Below are 18842 nucleotides of genomic sequence, written 5' to 3'. Positions count from 1 at the left end.
TTTCTTAAAAAATAATATTGTATCCTTTTTTGGTGTGTACAGAAGTAACGATGTTTACTACTGAGTGGGTACCTACTTTTCACAATTTACTCAACAGTACCTACCGCATATTATTATAATTGTGTTATATTGGTAGCAATAAATGGTTCATGTTATGTAAACAGACTCACTGATAGACGGCCATCTGTAAAATTACAACCAATGAAAAATAAGCCGGTTTTGCCTTCTGACATTTCATTTGCTGAAATTATCAGGTTGACCAACCATATTATTTTTAAAAGTTCTCACGCACACGCACACTTCACTAGTTACCGATTTTCATCTCGCGCTGCCGAAATATTTTATCAAAGGCCCTGTGGGGTTGAAATTTTGATTCTTTGGGCAATTTAGAGAGATCTATTCAACAAAATGACTACTTTGTTTACGGCGAAACAATTACTTACCCCATGTAAGTACTTACATCTGTCATGAAATGTATTGGATAACTTTCGCCGGGTTTGAATGAAACTTTAAGGTTAAGATTTTCCATCTATAGGTAGACAGCAGACTGCGACTATTATGATATTACTACGATATGTTTATGGGAAAGCGTTTGTTTGAATACATGGCTGCTTATTATATACACTTTTACTTGTTCTTATAACACTGCCTTGATTTTTACATCATGACAAAATAAATAACAAATTTTCAAAACTCTTTGGATGGAAAGAGAAAAATAGAGTAATTATTTATTTCTGATGATTGCACTTGTCTTTTTCTTTCATTTGCGTATTATTTCTAGCCTTGATCAATTATTCTTACCATTTGAAGAGATTCCTAATGGGTTTGTGCAAAATGACAAAATTATAACCTATAAATAATATTTGTGCAGACAGCTGACAGATTTTTCGAAAAATCCCACTTCTAACTGATTTGGTGATCTACAAATCCCATCTTCATACAATATGACTGCTCTAACTTCAAAATCAAGTAATGGACTTAGCATTAAAGTCATAGAATATGTATTGCTATTTATTTATTGGACAATTTGTATAGCGCCGCTTTTGTGAGATATCACCTCAGGGGCGCTTTACAGTTAATGCAGGTATTACAAAAATAAAGTGAAGTTAAGTTAAGTAAAATGAAGTACAGGAACAGGTGACACGAAGATAGAAGATGGAGACTCTGCAGCAAGAATCCTATAAGAGTTTATTTGATAATGTATGCAGGGGTAGTGCAATGCAAAACATTCCATATTTTGAAATAACAAAAAATAAATCAGACAAATAATAAGAATAAGACAAAATAACAATACATAGATAGGCACATAAATGAGGAATTTAAATTTAAAAAGTTAAACACAAAAATGTGTGCAAGCAGCCATTTATTGAGGATATTTGAATATAAATAAATCTGTCTTTATAAAGGTTGAGTATGTCTTTTTGCAGTTATAGTGGTTCTTGCATATTCTGCTCCGGGGAGTTTGACAGTTCTCTCAGTCCGAGAATCAGTGTTTATCGGCGCTGATGGTCGATTTGATTCTTAATCATATTTGATGGAGGTTCAAACATCTCAAACTTCGTACAAATAGCTACGGCGATTATTAAAATATAGAATATGATGTCTTCAAATGATAATAAGCAATCCAGGAAATCTTAATCCTTTAAAATGGAGTAACTCCTTTCTTCCAGCCCTGCGGTTGGTTTTCAAGCAGGGTCCATTCCAGTACACTCCACAGCTCTGCTCTTCCAAGTTGTTTGCCCCCATCACCAGCACCCTCGCCCGCCACTTTGCCGAGAAGAAGACCTTTGAGAGGACCAAGCCCCACTGCAATGTCGGTACCATCGGCCACGTTGACCACGGAAAAACCACACTCACCGCGGCTATCACTAAGGGTAACGAATCAAATCATTTTACAGATATTTCTATCCAATCATTATGTTGTTAGAGGTTTTTCTAGAAATTCCAAGGATTTCAATCTACATACTTATATAATTAGATATTTTAGTTACCCGGGCTTTATTCTACTTAGGGTGGGAAAAGTGGATGTGGGTGCTTGTTCTAAATCTCACGTAGACAGTGATCTTCAAGGTGACTAATATGTGGAAGACTTTTACTTGCATTTTTATTTTTTACAAATATATCCATTTGTTAATTAGTCTGCATTGAAACATTGTAGTTTTTATGTAACTTGCAAGTTACGTAGCATTCCTAAAAGTAACATAACTCCCTACATTTATTTTACCAATTTAAAAAAATGTCAACTAACAAATAAAATGTTCTTTCAGTATTGTCAGATTTGGACATGGCAGAGATGAAACTGTATGCAGATATTGACAATGCGCCGGAAGAGAGAGCTCGAGGAATTACAATCAACGTGGCCCACGTTGAATACCAGACTGAAAATAGACATTACGGACACACGGATTGCCCCGGCCATGCGGATTACATTAAGGTATGTTAGACACGACAACCAGTGGCGGCTTGTACTTTTGGGTATACACTAGAGTGCTAATATTTAAGAAATTACTTTATTGTGTCAGGCAAAAGCGTTTTTTTATATGAAGACTTCAGGACATCGGTGCAGTGCACTGCCAAACTGAAATTTTCTGAAAATCTTCATACAAAAAACCAAATTTTCGAAAAAAAAGAAATGTTTCGGACTAAACAACATCAGTAATTTCGATTTTTTATAACTTGTGATAGCACTCTATCACACTCAAAAGTCACAAACAGCCACTGACGACAACTTAACATTTCCTTCAAATATAATAATTACATTATCCTATAGTCCACTATATTGAAGCCTGATAAAATGTACAAAAATTACCAGAATTTGTTTCTTAAAAATTTTCAAAACTTTTCATGAATAGTGATGCAAGATGCAAGTGATGTTTACTTACCAATTGTGTGCTGTTTATTTGAGTTTTATTGGCAAACAGTTTTTTTTTCCATCTTGCTGGTCCTTTTTCAAGATTGACTGACTCGCTATAGCGATGGGACATGACTCATTTTATTAAGAGGAGGAGCCACGGTACTAGCTCAATATTTTCGTACAGATCAAAGAGTCAATTGAACAGTAGCCGTGAGCTCAGAGTGTATGATTGATGAGAATACTGCTCTCGCCCGGTATGGTTCCCCCGGTACGGCTCCCCTGATACGGCTTCCAGCTCCCAGCGATGAAACGAAGTTTGAAGGATGGAACGACTCTTGGCACCGGATAAATGATAAGATGCTGGTAGTTAGTACACATGTCCAAGTCCAGGAGTGTGACTTTGAGACGCCGTTCACGTCTATAATGTAATAATAATTAATATTTGAATGGTTCTACTTTTCTAAAATATCTCCTGACAAAAAAGGGTAACCGTTTAATTGAGCCGTGGTAAGGTTTACCGGGAGTCGTACGGATATGGCTCATCAAAAAGAGCTAGCTCAATTGTACGACTCGTTCATGAATAACTCATCGCTAACTCGGTAGTCGAATCGCACCCCTCTTCATTGTGTTAAAAAGTATATGTGTATTATTTTAATAGGGTTATTCAATCTTATCCTCTCATGAATTCATGTGAACGCTATCAACAAAGGATATAATCAAAAGGCTAGTCGCAGTGCTAAATATTGAATGCATAAGTCTCTATCGTTAGAATAATTTAGCCTTAAAAAGCTGTAAAAGCCATGTGTACCTATAGTTTTGAGATATTTTACATAATGGATCAATATGTCGGCAGGAATTCAGAAAAATCTATTAAAAATATTTACTTGAAATTATACACAGCAAAATTATTTTGCGGGACCATTTTTAAATTAAAGTAATAAACATTTGTTTTAACTACTTTTGTTTAGATACATTTGACATACTTCGTGAGCAATGCTCACCTTATTAATTTGTTAGCATTGCAAATCCCCCTCTTCCCCCTCCTCTTTCCTCCCCCACATTCCTTCTCCCACTACATCTTTAATTCTATATTTGTAATTTAATTCTAAGTAAACCCTCAGAGGTGGGCATTGCTCAAGAAGCATATCTAAACAATAAAAGTGGTTAAAATGAAGTGTTTATTATTTATAGTAAAAATATTTAGTTTACCCATGTAAAATGAAAGATCTGGTGTATTCCAGAACATGATAACAGGCACGGCGCAGATGGACGGCGCCATCCTGGTGGTGGCGGCCACGGACGGGGCCATGCCGCAGACCCGAGAGCACCTGCTGCTATCCAAACAGATCGGCATCAAACACATTGTGGTGTTCATCAACAAGGTGGACGCGGCCGACGAAGAGATGGTGGAGCTGGTGGAGATGGAGATCCGAGAACTCTTCACTGAGATGGGATACGATGGAGATAACATCCCCGTCATTAAAGGTTCTATAACAGACATCTCTTATGATAATGCAATATAACCTTTCCTGGTAGCCGTTATTTGTTATTTGTTTTGTGATTTATGAAAAATGTTATTTTTCCTTTTACATAGTTTAGGATCACAGGAGGACTATCTTACATGCAAAGTAGAGAAAATGTACCCATATTATGATCCTGGCCTTACTTTCGCCATGGTTCCTTGCACATAATAGTTGCAAAAGAAAATATGGTAAAACTTGCCTAAAAATAGTAAAACAGGATGACTTCAATCAATTTTTAACCTAAATAACTTTTTGATGTAAAATCATTTGTGAGGTAAAATTTCTTGTCATATTTAAACTATAGAAATATATTTTAAAATTATTTGGATATGTATGTGTTCAGGGGGTCAAATTTACCTTTCGGAGTACGGCTACTTTGATTTATCAAGATTTTATGAGCTTATTATAATGATAAATCCAATCACAAAAAATGTTGTAAAAAAAAAGTTCGAATATTCAAGAAGTTATACATACATATGTATCGACACTAATAATAATAATAATAATTTTTGTTCCAGGATGTGGGGAGGTTAGTGCAATCCCACACGTCCCATATAGATATAGATATTTTTTGTATAATAGATATGTGAAAAATGCAAAAATATATAAAGATGAATAAATTAACAACTATGCAGAGCGTGGTGTTGAGTGAGCTTGGGCCCAGCGCTCACTCAGGAGTGGCGTTTGGTGCTGGTAGGCTGCGGTCACCAACGTGTTGGCGGAGGCCATTAGCCGCATCCTGGCTCCAGTGACCCGGTGTCTCATCAGGCCGGCAAATCTATTTAGTCCTAATTCCGTGAACATTGTCGATGCGCTGCTGTATCTTCGGTATCCAAATATGATTCTACAGGCGTCATTATATTGAATTCGGAGTCGTTCCATCGAGCAAGTTCGGTAGTGACACCATGTCTCAGACGTATACAGGCCAGTACAGAATGCGTTGAACAGTATTTTTTTAACGGTATTGCTGCATTTGCAAAATCTGCGGGCAATCATATTAGACACTATGCTTAGGCTTCTCCTTTGTCGTTCGATATCGCCATCGTCCGATAGGTCTTTATTAATAATGTGCCCCAAGTATTTTACGTTCGAACATGTATTTATTCTTGCCTCTTTAAGGTATACGGGGAGCATCTTACTTGTTTCTGGATTTTTTCCATGGTGGAACGCTATCAATTCCGTCTTCTTCGGGTTGTACGTCATATTATGCTGTTTTCCATATTATTCACAAATGTTTAGAAGTAATCTTAATCCCTTGATCGACGGAGCTAGGAGAATGATGTCGTCCACGTAGCTTATGTATTAAAATTAGTTTTCCGTTGTAGTCATCCATATTAAAATTAGTTTTCTCTGGTTTAAATGTATTTTTGTGCGATTGTGTGCTGTAACAATATAAATGGCACAAAACTATTATAATCGGTGAGGAGTTCCAAAATTGCCCCATTTTATGGTACATAAACCCATCAAGAAGCAATCCAAAGTGACTCAAATGTTACTCTCTCACCAGGGCCAGGGTAATACTGGAATCTATCTCATTATTGAAAACATCCAATAATATTGTCCACAAGCTACTGTTTTTTCTTCTTTTATTTAATGATTGTTGACTAAAATCCCTACCTGATACAGAATTGACTAAACAAAATGAAAACTAAGATGTTACTTAGGAAAAAATCACTTATACTCGTCATTTCAGTGATAAAATGTATGTAATATATTATGTACTTATGAATGTAATAAATGTTTAGGATCTGCCCTGTGCGCCCTGGAGGACAAGAACCCGGCCATCGGCTCCGAGTCCATCATTAAACTGCTGGCTGAGGTGGACAGGTACATTCCCACGCCCGTCCGAGACCTGGACAAGCCCTTCATGCTGCCCGTGGAGAGCGTCTACTCTATCCCTGGACGTGGCACTGTCGTCACCGGCAGACTCGAGAGAGGTATGTTAATTGTACTGCGGCCTTCTTCCTCTTATGTTCTCCTGGTACACACTCCTTTTTGGGTCCTTATAATATGTCTAAATGTTATATTTTTCAATTTGATTTTGCATGTCCTTAAACTTTTGACCACTTTAATTAGCTCAAGTTTTTCTGTACGCACAAGAGAAATAGATTTTTGACTACGTAATTTATCCTGAAAATAGAGTACTTGAGCATAATTTATTTAACGCCCAGAGGGTTTTACATGTAGGTAGTACAACTTTAAGATGATCATGTCACATAGAAAGAAAAGATTATACATGCATTGTGAAATCAAATCCATGGGTAAAAAACCTATTGAGATCTTTATAAAAACAAGATCATTAAACTCGAACCTGGTGTGGATGCAAGAGAAGGGGGGGGGGGGGAGTTTGAACTATGAGAATTTTGGGTTATAAGAGGCTTGGTTATGACTTTCTGGACACTGCGTTGATAGACACAAGATGGACCACAATCACTTATAAAATATAAATAACAAAACCGCCATATCGGTGCTAGTTCTAAATATTACATGATGCTTGTTTGAAGTGCGCATTAGGGCGGAGTGAATTTGCTGATGGCTTACGACAGGAATAGAAGCTTTTTCCCCCCTTTTTCCATATAATGGTGTCCGGAAATTCGTAGTGCAAGTGGGATACTGGTGAATCTACACCACATTTGGGATGTTGTGGTGTAATTTGTTTAAACTTAACTTTCATTTTAGATTAAATCGAGCCCGAAGTTGGAATTTCGAGTTACTATAAGCTGTTTACCATCTTGTAAAATGCATAGAAGTTTTAGTCGTTGAAAAAAATGGAAAAAAAAAGGTTTTTGGGGTTCTCTAGGTGATGTATATTCACCAGTTGCCTCGCTTATACTACGGGCTTGCGGACACCATGCATAATATTATGATGTATCACTGGACCCAAATATACACATAGCAAATGACTAAATCATTCTAATTTTGTTTACAGGTATCGTCAAGAAGGGAATGGAATGTGAGTTTGTGGGCTTCGGCAAGTCCTTCAAGTCCACAGTTACGGGAGTGGAGATGTTCCACCAGCTGCTGGACGAGGCTCACGCGGGAGACCAGTTGGGGGCCCTCGTCAGAGGTATCAAGCGTGACGATATCCGGAGAGGGATGGTGATGGCCAAGCCGGGAACCGTGAAGGCCGAGGACCAGGTCGAGGCTCAGGTCTATATTCTCAGCAAGGAAGAGGGCGGCCGCTCCAAACCCTTTACCTCCTTCATCCAGCTGCAGATGTTCTCCAAGACCTGGGACTGCTCCACCATTGTCAACATCCCCGACAAGGACATGGTTATGCCAGGGGAGGATTCCAAGTAAGTTGTTCTCTTAATTACGTTATATCGTCCACCAAAAAAAAATAAAAAGAAGTATTACAAATGCATATATGTAATGCATTTACAGCTCGATACGCAATGCTTTACAGTCGCTGGCATCGCATCGCCATCATAGATACATTTTGGGGATACTAGTTCAAAATAATCCCCAGAAGTGGCCTTTGCTTTGTACAATTAAATATTATCTGAATACATATTCTAATTTTATTTAGGGCGGGTTGTTTCGGAGAATTTGAACAATTTTGAAGAATGAAAATTGAAAAAAATATCAAAGTTAATTTTTAAGTTCTGTGAAAGAGTTTTTCAAGTTCTGTTATTATTTCAGGTCTGTCAAGCAACTAGCCTATAATGATATAATAATAGAACTTGAATACGACTTTCACAGAACCCGAAAATGAGCGTTCAAATTTGATGAATTGTTCTCCGAAACAACCCATCCTTACAAAGGAGTTTTTAAAGTAATAATTATAATAAAAATATTATTACAATGCATGAAATTATTCAACAAACAATCATCATTATAAATACTAATTTTGGAGAAATGGTCTGTGGAAGTGTTATTCAATGAACTTGGATTTGCTTTGAATTTGAGTGTCATTTTCAAAATTGGAACAGTTTGTGTTAAGAATTCAGAATAGTGTTAAAGTACCTTACCTACAATATAATATTTTAACAGAAAACTATTGTCATTGTCTTTTTCAAAATTGGAACTGATGTGTCAAGAATTCGGACCATCCTGTGATTTTTCACAGGTGTATGCTAGTATACATATAAAAGAGGGTTAAAAGAACAGTAACCAATTAAAATAGATATAGGATTTATATTATGTTTGCATTAGCATATGCATATTTGAGCATATCTCCGTCATGCATATATTAGCCATTTTACTCTCCAAAAACGACAGTGGTGGAGATATCTGTGTTTGAATGTCGTTGACCGTCTCCCCCGTGTAATATATTTTCTTATATTGACTATGTTTATATATTTTTATGTTGTTTTTCATCACAGATTGGTTTTGAAACTGGTGAAGCCGATGGTTTTGGAAGCTGGTCAGAGGTTCACCTTGAGGAACGGAGTCATCACCCTCGGAACCGGAGTGGTCACCAAAATCCTGCCCCGCCTTGATGAACATCAACGCAGCTCCCTCTTACTAGGAAAGAAGGCCAGGGAAAAGGCCAACAAACAATAAATTATAAGCCCAAATATTTGTAAATGAGTTAATTATGTCATAAGAATTAGTATGTTAGTAAATAGCAATGTGTATGATATGACGTACCCTCGGCTATTTAAAAATTCTATAATATTGTATTCTTGCAAAATGTTCGCATTTTACGATTGATAAAAAAATAATTACACACGTACTGCCTTAGTATTTCAAATGTTCACTTATTTAACTTACTAAAGAATGTCATAATATTGTGAAATAGATATACAGTCATAAAATGTAACAGTTTAGTTTGGAATTTTATTGGTTTGTGGATAAAAAAATAGTTGGGGTTGGTATGTGTTGAAAGATGATTAAAAAAAACTTTTTTTGTTACAACTTGGCTTACATTAATTTATTTAATCTCCCTCGAACCCGGCCAAGCTTTGTTGATTTTGACATTGCAAGGACTGTATTTCCATAACATGTGAACTGTAAAAAATATTTTATTTATAACATTTTATGAAATCTCTAAATAGTATAAAATAAAGTCGCTTTTTGTGTCTGTCTTTTTGTGCATTTATTTTTTCTAAACTGCGCAACGGAATATGATAGGGTTTTCACGATCATTTAGAGAATTTCTTCCGGAAGGTTTATATACAACCCATGTATATTATGTTTATAGAAAGTAGAGAAAAGTCGATGTTTTGTAATCACATCGTAAAAATATATTCAATCAATATTTACTTACATTGCTAACGCTGGCTAAACCTTATAATCGATACTTAAAAATTAATATACTACGGAATTGTATATCTTAAAAAGGTGTACAGAAAAGTCCACGGTATTATATGTCTATCTCCTAAGGACAACCCTGAGCAAAGCCGGGTACACGTCAGCTAGTTAACTTATCAAACACATCCAAATTCAATGACTTGCCTTAAGGCGATGCATTACGTCGTGTAATATTTTAAATTGAGCCGCCATCAATAACAACCCTTACGTAGATGGCGATAAGGTTTAATTAACACCATCCGCCTGTTTTGATTTATCCATGAAAAAAACATGGCCAAAAACTGTCTTTTATTTTATTTTGTGGATGTTCAGGCATAAATATTTAAATTTTTTTCGATCATTTTATAAATAACTTAATTTGCCACATTATACAATAAAATCATAACCGAAAATGGGTTCGTAAGTAGGAGATTTTGAACTTTAAAGCCGTTTTCATAGGCATTTACACTATTTTTTTCTGGGCTTATAAAAAGACTTATCTAAAAAATACTCGATTATTTCAAAGGCCAAGATGTATTCTACTCGCAGTATTTAATTAAAGCATCTGAAACATTTCTAGGCGACCAAATTTTCAAACCAAAAACACATGATTTTGAATTACTACGTATGGCATCACCTTAATAATAATAACATTTGGATGATTTGTATAGCGCCGTTTTTGTGCAAAATCACCTCAAGGGCACTGTACAAATATATACATTTCTACAATGATCTATGTTATTACTGATAGATCAAAAAATCTATTACATAAAAAATATAGTACCATACTTACCTGGTAGGAGAATTAACATTAACTAATCATTTATTAGCGAAATTTAGGACATAATTGGACATTCTCTCAGGAATGGTATATTTAATTTAAAGGTATGACAACTTAAAAAGGTAAGTTTTTAGTTTATACCTGAATTCTGTTGGACTTGTTATGGATCTTAGTTCCGGAGGGAGTTTATACCAAGCCTTCGGCACAGATTCTCCGAAAGCGCGATCACCAAACTTAGTATTTGGCTTGCGCTTAGGTTCCATCAGTCTGCCTAGAGCTGATGATGCTGCTGATCTAAGAGTTGACTGCCTCAGACCAGTGTTTTCCGGGATGCATAGTTCAGAGATGTGCCTTATCATGAAATAAAAAGTTTAGGTTACAAAAAAATTAACTTATACAAGGTATGCAGCAGTTCCTTAATCTATGACAGCATAGGTGCCAAAAGTGGTCTATACGGACTCCCAGGGGTCGATTATGACTTGCTGGTCCATGTCAGAGAGAAAAATGAATGTAATACATGGTATCCTTTGGCTTTAGCAGAATTAATAATATAATATTAAGGTAGTAATAATATAATCTCATTGACTTCAGCACATTTACGTAATCTACAGCCAAATAATTGCGGTACATAAAAGAATATAACAAAAAAATACTAAAATATAATACGAGTGCTTCCTATAGAAGAAGCCCTGTTTGAAGGTCAATACTGATATATTTGTAAAATGAAATAATTTCCTTCTATTCACTTTATTTGAGTCCAAAACCAGTACAAGCAGGAATCTGCATCATATTTGGAGTCGATTTTGGGTAAAACTTATTTTTTCATTTGAGCTTTCGTTTTAGAGTAAATCAAGTCAGAAGTTGGAATTTCTCAGGAAAATTTGAAAAAAAAATCTGTCACTTGGGGGTTATTAGCAGCTGTTGTCTTTAGTACATTGAAGCATAAACACAGCTTCAAAAGTTACCGAAATATATTATAACGGGATAAATCAAAGTCTTGGACACTTTTGGAAGTTGGTGTATTATTTATGTTTTACACTTTTAAAAATGGCGGGTGATATCTAGATCCGTATTCGTCAGAGATTGCGTCGAGAAGAGAGCGCCAACCAAAGGTAGAGAACCTAGCTACCCTTCCAGCCGGTCCAGTGTGGCCACCCGCAGCATATTAATGAATCTTCCCAGTGTGTCCGGGGTTGGTTGTTGCTTTTACACTCGACCATCCTGCCTCTCCATTGTGACCTCACAAAGTAAAAAGAAAAACATATTAGTTACAAGCATTAAATCAAATAAGCGACCAACTCTCGGTCGTCTGCACAGTAGCATCAAAGTTACTTTTCAATTCATCCATACAGACGAATTTAAAAACAGATAGTCTCTACCAGACATATCGAGCCATAATCGGCAGAACAGCGTAAGCGATGTTTTTTGTCAAATTACGATTTTTAACGAAAGCCGTTCAATTTTACCTAATACGTATGCGACAAAAATATAACAGTTCTATCTTACGCCTGACGCTTTTTTGGTACCTGTGCCTTTTAGCGTATGAACTTCCTTACAAATCTTGTAGACGAGCAAAACAGCGCAACCGACGTCATTTGATAGCGTAAGCGACAATATGGTCGGTTACGTTCTTACGCCGAACGGTAGAGAATGTTCCAGTTTTGTCAGTTAGCGTCCATCGGATGACCAGTGCGAACGTATTAGTTATATAATATTAGTATAATTACTGTTACCTACTACGCACTGTGCGTTTAAAGGGTAAAATGTCCTTGTGTTATGAAGTAAACTAATATAAAATACTTTTCTTGTGCAGATGGCTCCACAAACTCAAACGCGTAAGATGGTAGAAATAGCATTACAGTCTATAGCCAATACCTCTTCAGGTTCACCGATTATTCTGCCAAAGATAGATAGTGATTCAAGAAAGTCACCTACATTACCGAAACCTTTGACTATTGTTCGTCTAGTAGATTACACTGATAGCGAAAGTGATTCGATGGACATTCTGGAACCCCCCGATAATAATTTAAGAACAATTTTATGTATTGACGAGGAGCCCCATAATCAGAAAATAGATGTTTGTGATGGGAACACTTCAGTAACAGCACATTTAAGTCCAATTGTTCAATTCTCCGATACTGAATTATGTTTAGATTTCGAACCATCTGAAGAGTCTTGGAAGCCTGATTCAGATGATGCAGATGCAGAAATAAGCGATGAAAGCTTACTTATTGGCAGTGTTAGTGATCCACATTTATCTGTTGGATATGCTGGGTTAAGGAAATCAAAATTAGTCCCAAAGAGAGTGCGAAGGAGAGGAGAAAAATGTACTGGACAGCACAAAAGTGTTAAACCAAATCCATGTCTAAATAAAAAATGTGGCAACAATTGTGCCATTCAATTCAGTGAAGAAGATCGCCTTAACATACATGCATTTTATTGGGGCATGACCAGCAACCAGCGGCAGAGGGACTGGCTTCTTTTGTGTATAAACAAACAACCAATCAAAAGAAAAAGGGCTAAAAATGATAGCAGAAGAAACACATCATATAAATATTTCATAAATTGGAACAAGAAAAGAGTTCAAGTCTGTCAGCAATTTATTTTGAAAACTCTTGACATCGGGCAAATGACTATCAGGCATGCATGCAATAATATTTTAGAAAATATTTTTTCTAAAACCGATATGAGAGGAAAGCACGAACCATCCAATAAAACGGACCAAGAAAAAATGGTAATAAAGTTTATTACACAATTGCCCGCTGTTCCATCTCACTACTGTCGAAATAAATCTTCGAAAAGATATCTTCCTGCCGATTTGCGTAATGTGAAAACTGTATATAAAATATACATTGAAAATGTTAATTCATTAGATGAATCTGGGCATAGTAACATTGTGAGTCTGAATATTTTTAGAAAAATATTTAATACGAATTTCAACTTGGGTTTTCATTTACCTAAAAAGGACAAGTGTTCTTTATGTGAGAAAGTGAAAAATTTGTCCGGTGACGAGAAGCTTCAGCAAACTGAAATGGATATTTACAAAAGTCAATTACCCGGTACGGTACTTGTACGGTATTGCCGTCGCTATTTGTTGACGTGCCCCGCGCGAATTAGGGACCACCGCGCAGAAAAGTAAAGACCAAAAGTAAAATAACGGTATACAGCCCAGTTCACTGTGAGACTTTTCTGGGCAGCCGGCGGCCTGAAGTGTATCACATGTTATGTGACATGTATAATAATAAAAACTTCTAAGTTATGGAATAAACAACATATTATTATAAAGCACTTTACGAATATGTATCTTTAGAAATCCATTTCATATAATAATAACAACAAATACATACATATATTTGACAAACCCAAATAAACGTTTGGCCTATACACCTCTCTCATCTAAACCGACCATCTCTCATGTAATAGAAAGAGATGCACCATAGGTGATCCATTGTACGTACAAGCCACGACACATGTGACGTCAGAATTCTTTCGAACAATCGTGGAGCGTATACAGTCTATTGCTATTGAATGCTTTTTCAAGAACGTTTAACTAATTCTAAGAATAATAATATAGAAATATATTTATATATTTAGAATCGATATTTTTTGATCTACATGAATATATTTTTTATAAGTCAAAATATTTTTCACTCAACTTCCTTATTGACTCGCGCCTACCAAAACACGATTCCGCAATCTACACAACTTCTTAGCTAAGCAGAAAACCAGATTTCTAATATTAAGGCGCAATTGCTCGCGCCTATCAAAACACGATTCCGCAATCTTCACAACTTCTTAACTAAGCAGCAAACCTGAACTCGAATATTAAGGCGCAATTGCTCTCGCCTACCAAAACACGATTTCGCAATCTACACAACTTCTTAGCTAAGCAGCAAACCAGAACTCGAATATTAAGGCGCAATTGCTCGCGCCTATCAAAACACGATTCCGCAATCTACACCACTTCTTAGCTAAGCAGAAAACCAGATTTCTAATATTAAGGCGCAATTGCTCGCGCCTATCAAAACACGATTCCGCAATCTACACAACTTCTTAGCTAAGCAGCAAACCTGAACTCGAATATTAAGGCGCAATTGCTCTCGCCTACCAAAACACGATTTCGCAATCTACACAACTTCTTAGCTAAGCAGCAAACCAGAACTCGAATATTAAGGCGCAATTGCTCGCGCCTATCAAAACACGATTCCGCAATCTACACAACTTCTTAGCTAAGCAGCAAACCTGAACTCGAATATTAAGGCGCAATTGCTCTCGCCTACCAAAACACGATTTCGCAATCTACACAACTTCTTAGCTAAGCAGCAAACCAGAACTCGAATATTAAGGCGCAATTGCTCGCGCCGACCAAAACACGATTCCGCAATCTACACAACTTCTTAGCTAAGCAGCAAACCAGAACTCGAATATTAAGGCGCAATAAGGAAGTTAAGTCCATTGTTTTATTTTTTTATCAATGTTCGCATTCAAACTTAAATACTGGTATATTTTTTTTAAAGTTTGTTTTCATAATTAAATTAATTCTCAAAGTTTAAATTTTACCAAGCCCGCCAAAACGAGCGGAATCCGAGCGGTTAGAGGCGGGGTGTGGGTGTGACGTCATTCGAACTGTGAAAACCACGTCGCTTAAGCATTTTGTATGGAAAATTTTTTAATTCTTCAACAAGGAATTCCAGTAATTTTTTACCAATGTTAACCGTCTATTAGAATTGATGTTATTAAAAAAAAAGAAAATTGATTAAGATTTCATAGTTAAAATAATATTTTATGTTAGAATATTAGCTTTTTCCGCTCGGTACGGTACTTGTACGGTATTGCCGTCGCTATTTGTTGACGTGCTCCGCGCGAATTCGGGACCACCGCGCAGAAAAGTAAAATAACGGTATACAGCCCAGTTCACTGTGAGACTTTTCTGGGCGGTCGGCGGCCTGAAGTGTATCACATGTTATGTGACATGTATAATAGGGTGGAACACTTTTGTATGATTTTTTTTTTTTCGAAATTCGAATTGGAATACCAGGGAATAGTTGCTTTATGTAATTCTAAATAACAGTTCTCAATTTGGAACTTCTAGCTCGACATCTTGAGGTCCCGCCAGAGACTTGAAATTTTATTTTTTAAGTTTTTATAGACGTTTTGTATTAAACACCCTATAAACAAAATAATAAGTAAATATAATATGTTATGCATGAAATGATAAAATAAAAGTAGATTTTAATTAATAAAAACATTATTACAGAAAGTTATGTTGGTATGAATAAAATCATTTTTTATAGCATAAAACCATTTTTAGGTTCAAACTTTGGCATGAGTTTTCGAGATGCTAATTTAGATTTTATGAATCCCTCTCGTCTTATCTTGTCGAATGCACTTAGAACTGCTTCTGTCACAACTTTTACAAACCTTTCCACAGCCTGGGTATGGCAAGTCAGTCTCATAAACTTCAACAATGTATCTTCTCCATTTTCAATAAGATCTTGTAACTGACCATCGGAAATATTCATCAGTATTGAGGGTTCGTATATATTTTGTTGCCAGTCAATCATGTCTATGTAAGAACATGCATTTAAGTTGACTTTTGGCACCTCAAAAATGCGCGAAACAGATTTTTTATTAACTTGACGTGCCTTCAAAATGCGTCTTGCAGCGAGTTCTCTAATGTGCTTACATGAATCTGTTATCATACTCAACAACAAGTTTTTTGGATGAGCGAAGTAACTGTTACAAATTATAACAGGGTCCACTATCACTAACAACTCGTTGGAAAAATATCTAGTGCTGTTAATGAGCTTCCATAAATGATTTGAACCATCTTTGCAGGATGAATGTGTTTTGATAGTAAACCAGACAGGAGCGTATGATTATACGACAAATGTTGCTAAAGTCACAAGATTTTGCTGTGGATTTTCTGTAGAAATATACAAATGCAGTATGCGATTAGCTCTTGTCAACCAGCGGGCATGGGGTAGTTTACCTGGGCTTCTCTTTAATAAATCCAGGAGACCAGGATCCATTTATGACAGCAGTAGTAATTTCTTGTAAATATTTCTGGTCTGTACTGAGATCTGTGGATATTTGTGGAGGTAGTTCACTTTCTATCTTCTCAAAGTTAGCCAACGGCAGCGTCTCGCATATCTCTAATGCTTTACCAATTTGACCTGCAAATTATTTAGGTCCTGCAGTAGGGCCATCCAAATAGGTAAACAAATGCCTCAATGGTAACTCATTGGAGTGTAAGAGACAAATTATCCATTGTAATGGTCGAGATAGTCTGTTTTCCCTGTATTTGTGTTTTTTCCATCACAGCCAACAGCCATTAAACCATCTAGTGATATCTTTTCAGTCGTTAAAAATCTGTGGATAGCTCTTTCAATATTTCTTGCACTGCCCGATGTTGGAACCCCATACCCAACATAAACAGTACCTGGTTCTTTTATAATCGAAATATGTTCCTCTTGTACAATCACTCTAAGCCTCTTCGATCTTTTTAAAACAGTTTTAGCCGTCTTATCTTTCCTTCCATCGAAATATAATGAAGGAATTTCTGTTACTCTTTCTTCGGTTAAAATTCTGCCTTATTGTTCTTAGTTTCATCCTATCTATTATGCCTCATTTCTTGTTTGAGAGTACGTAATCTTCTATTCAGCATTTTTTTACTATGGATAAGATCAGTTCTTCCTAAAGCCATTAGTCAGTTAGTGCGTTGGTCTTCTTAAAACATTTGTTCCTCTTTTGGAACTTTTTTTTCTCTCAAACAAGTACAGCTTACAAATTCTTGACATTTACTTGCAGCTATGTCAAAAATCTTTCTACTCTGTACTCTGAACTCTTCTAACTTTTCTTCCTTAAGTTTCTTCAAAGACTTTTTCAAATTATAACACTTCGAGTGATCACTTTTTAGTAACTGTAAGATTATTTTGTGTTTGACAATTGGAATCGAAGATTTTATCCACAATTCTTCAATTTTCGTTCAAACTACTACGGCAATTTCCAAATACGTAGGTTCTTTTGTTGTGTTATTCCTTACTTATAAGTCTTGTCTAACCCATTCGTAGAATTTCATCACATTTTCATACGTAGGTAGGATACTCTCTTTCAACTCTGCACTTACACCAAATATCGGACATTTTAAATTTTGTCTTCTAGAAATCAGTTTAATTCACTTAAAAAACGTTTATCAATAAGTACTCGTGAATATAATTGACGCGCGACCTTTCACCTGAGACTATTATCGACAGTAGTTTAAACAAAACACTGCATTTCGTAGATTGTCAGGTGCCGCTCTCCGCTTCGTCCCGCACTTTGCACCTCTGTTACATCGCCAAAGTATATTAAAATAAAGAAATATTTGATTGCAATAGCTAGTTAACTATATTTGAATATGTTTTTAAATAAAATAAACCTATTTTAATAAATTCTGTACTATTTTCTAGGCCCTTCAAATATCCCCTAAACTATCGTTTTTGTAAATGTTCGATGTCTTGGCATGGGCTCTTACCGTTGTCTGATATTTTTTATATTTTTAATTAAGGTAATTGATGGCAATTGGCAACTTAATACAACTATTCCAAATCAGAATTAGAAAAAAAAAAATTTCGTTCTGCCCTAATGTATAATAATAAAAACTTCTAAGTTATGCATTAAACAACATATTATTATAAAGCACTATACGAATATGAATCTTTAGAAATCCATTTCATATAATAATAACAACAAATACGTACATATATTTGACAAACCCAAATAAACGTTTGGCCTATACACCTCTCTCATCTAAACCGACCATCTCTCATGTAACAGAAAGAGATGCACCATAGGTGATCCGTTGTACGTACAAGTCACGACACATGTGACGTCAGAATTCTTTCGACCAATCGTGGAGCGTATACAGTCTATTGCTATTGGATGCTTTTTCAAGAACGTCTAACTAATTCTAAGAATAATAATATAGGAATATATTTATATATTTAGAATCAATATTTTTTGATCTACATGAACATATTTGCGGAAATGCTCGGCCATGACGTCACAAAAAAAATCTGAGCGGAGAACCAATTTCAAATAAGGCGCCGAAACACTTCACTTCGGGTATGCTCGGATATGTTGGCCACGCCCCCTGTCGACTAGTCGCTGTGCATATAGCGACTCCCTACCCTTCCAGCCGGTCCAGTGTGGCCACCCGCTGCATATTAATGAATCTTCCCAGTGTGTCCGGGGTTGGTTGTTGCTTTTACAATATATTTTTTTAAATCCAATAACACAACCGTGCCACAATCAGCAAGCCAAGTAAAAAACGAAAACCAAATAACAGTACATTAAATTTGTGTAAATGACTTGCGTGTTTTGACTTGCGCAATTGCGAGGTACTATATACACATACAAATAAGCGCTCATGAATAAACCGCAAACGAGATGTCGACGAATGTGGACA

The 18842-nt window shown here is 36.1% G+C and overlaps 1 protein-coding gene across 1 annotated transcript; it reads left to right on the top strand.

Annotated features, from left to right (window-relative positions):
* The first annotated feature begins 307 nt into the window (after positions 1-307).
* Positions 308-9237, top strand: mEFTu1 (mitochondrial translation elongation factor Tu 1). Its single transcript, XM_089634620.1, has 7 exons — positions 308-448; positions 1671-1874; positions 2268-2434; positions 4096-4339; positions 6123-6314; positions 7307-7673; positions 8703-9237. Exons 1-7 carry the CDS (start codon positions 409-411, stop codon positions 8881-8883), a joined length of 1395 nt encoding a protein of 464 aa, XP_089490746.1. The 5' UTR covers positions 308-408; the 3' UTR covers positions 8884-9237.
* Positions 9238-18842: the final 9605 nt, after the last annotated feature.

The sequence above is a fragment of the Hesperophylax consimilis genome, chromosome 8 (assembly GCF_061612785.1).
Source record: "Hesperophylax consimilis isolate HC1 chromosome 8, BYU_Hcon_1.0, whole genome shotgun sequence".
Classification (NCBI taxonomy): domain Eukaryota; kingdom Metazoa; phylum Arthropoda; class Insecta; order Trichoptera; family Limnephilidae; genus Hesperophylax; species Hesperophylax consimilis.
This window is presented reverse-complemented; position numbering and strand designations above follow the sequence as displayed.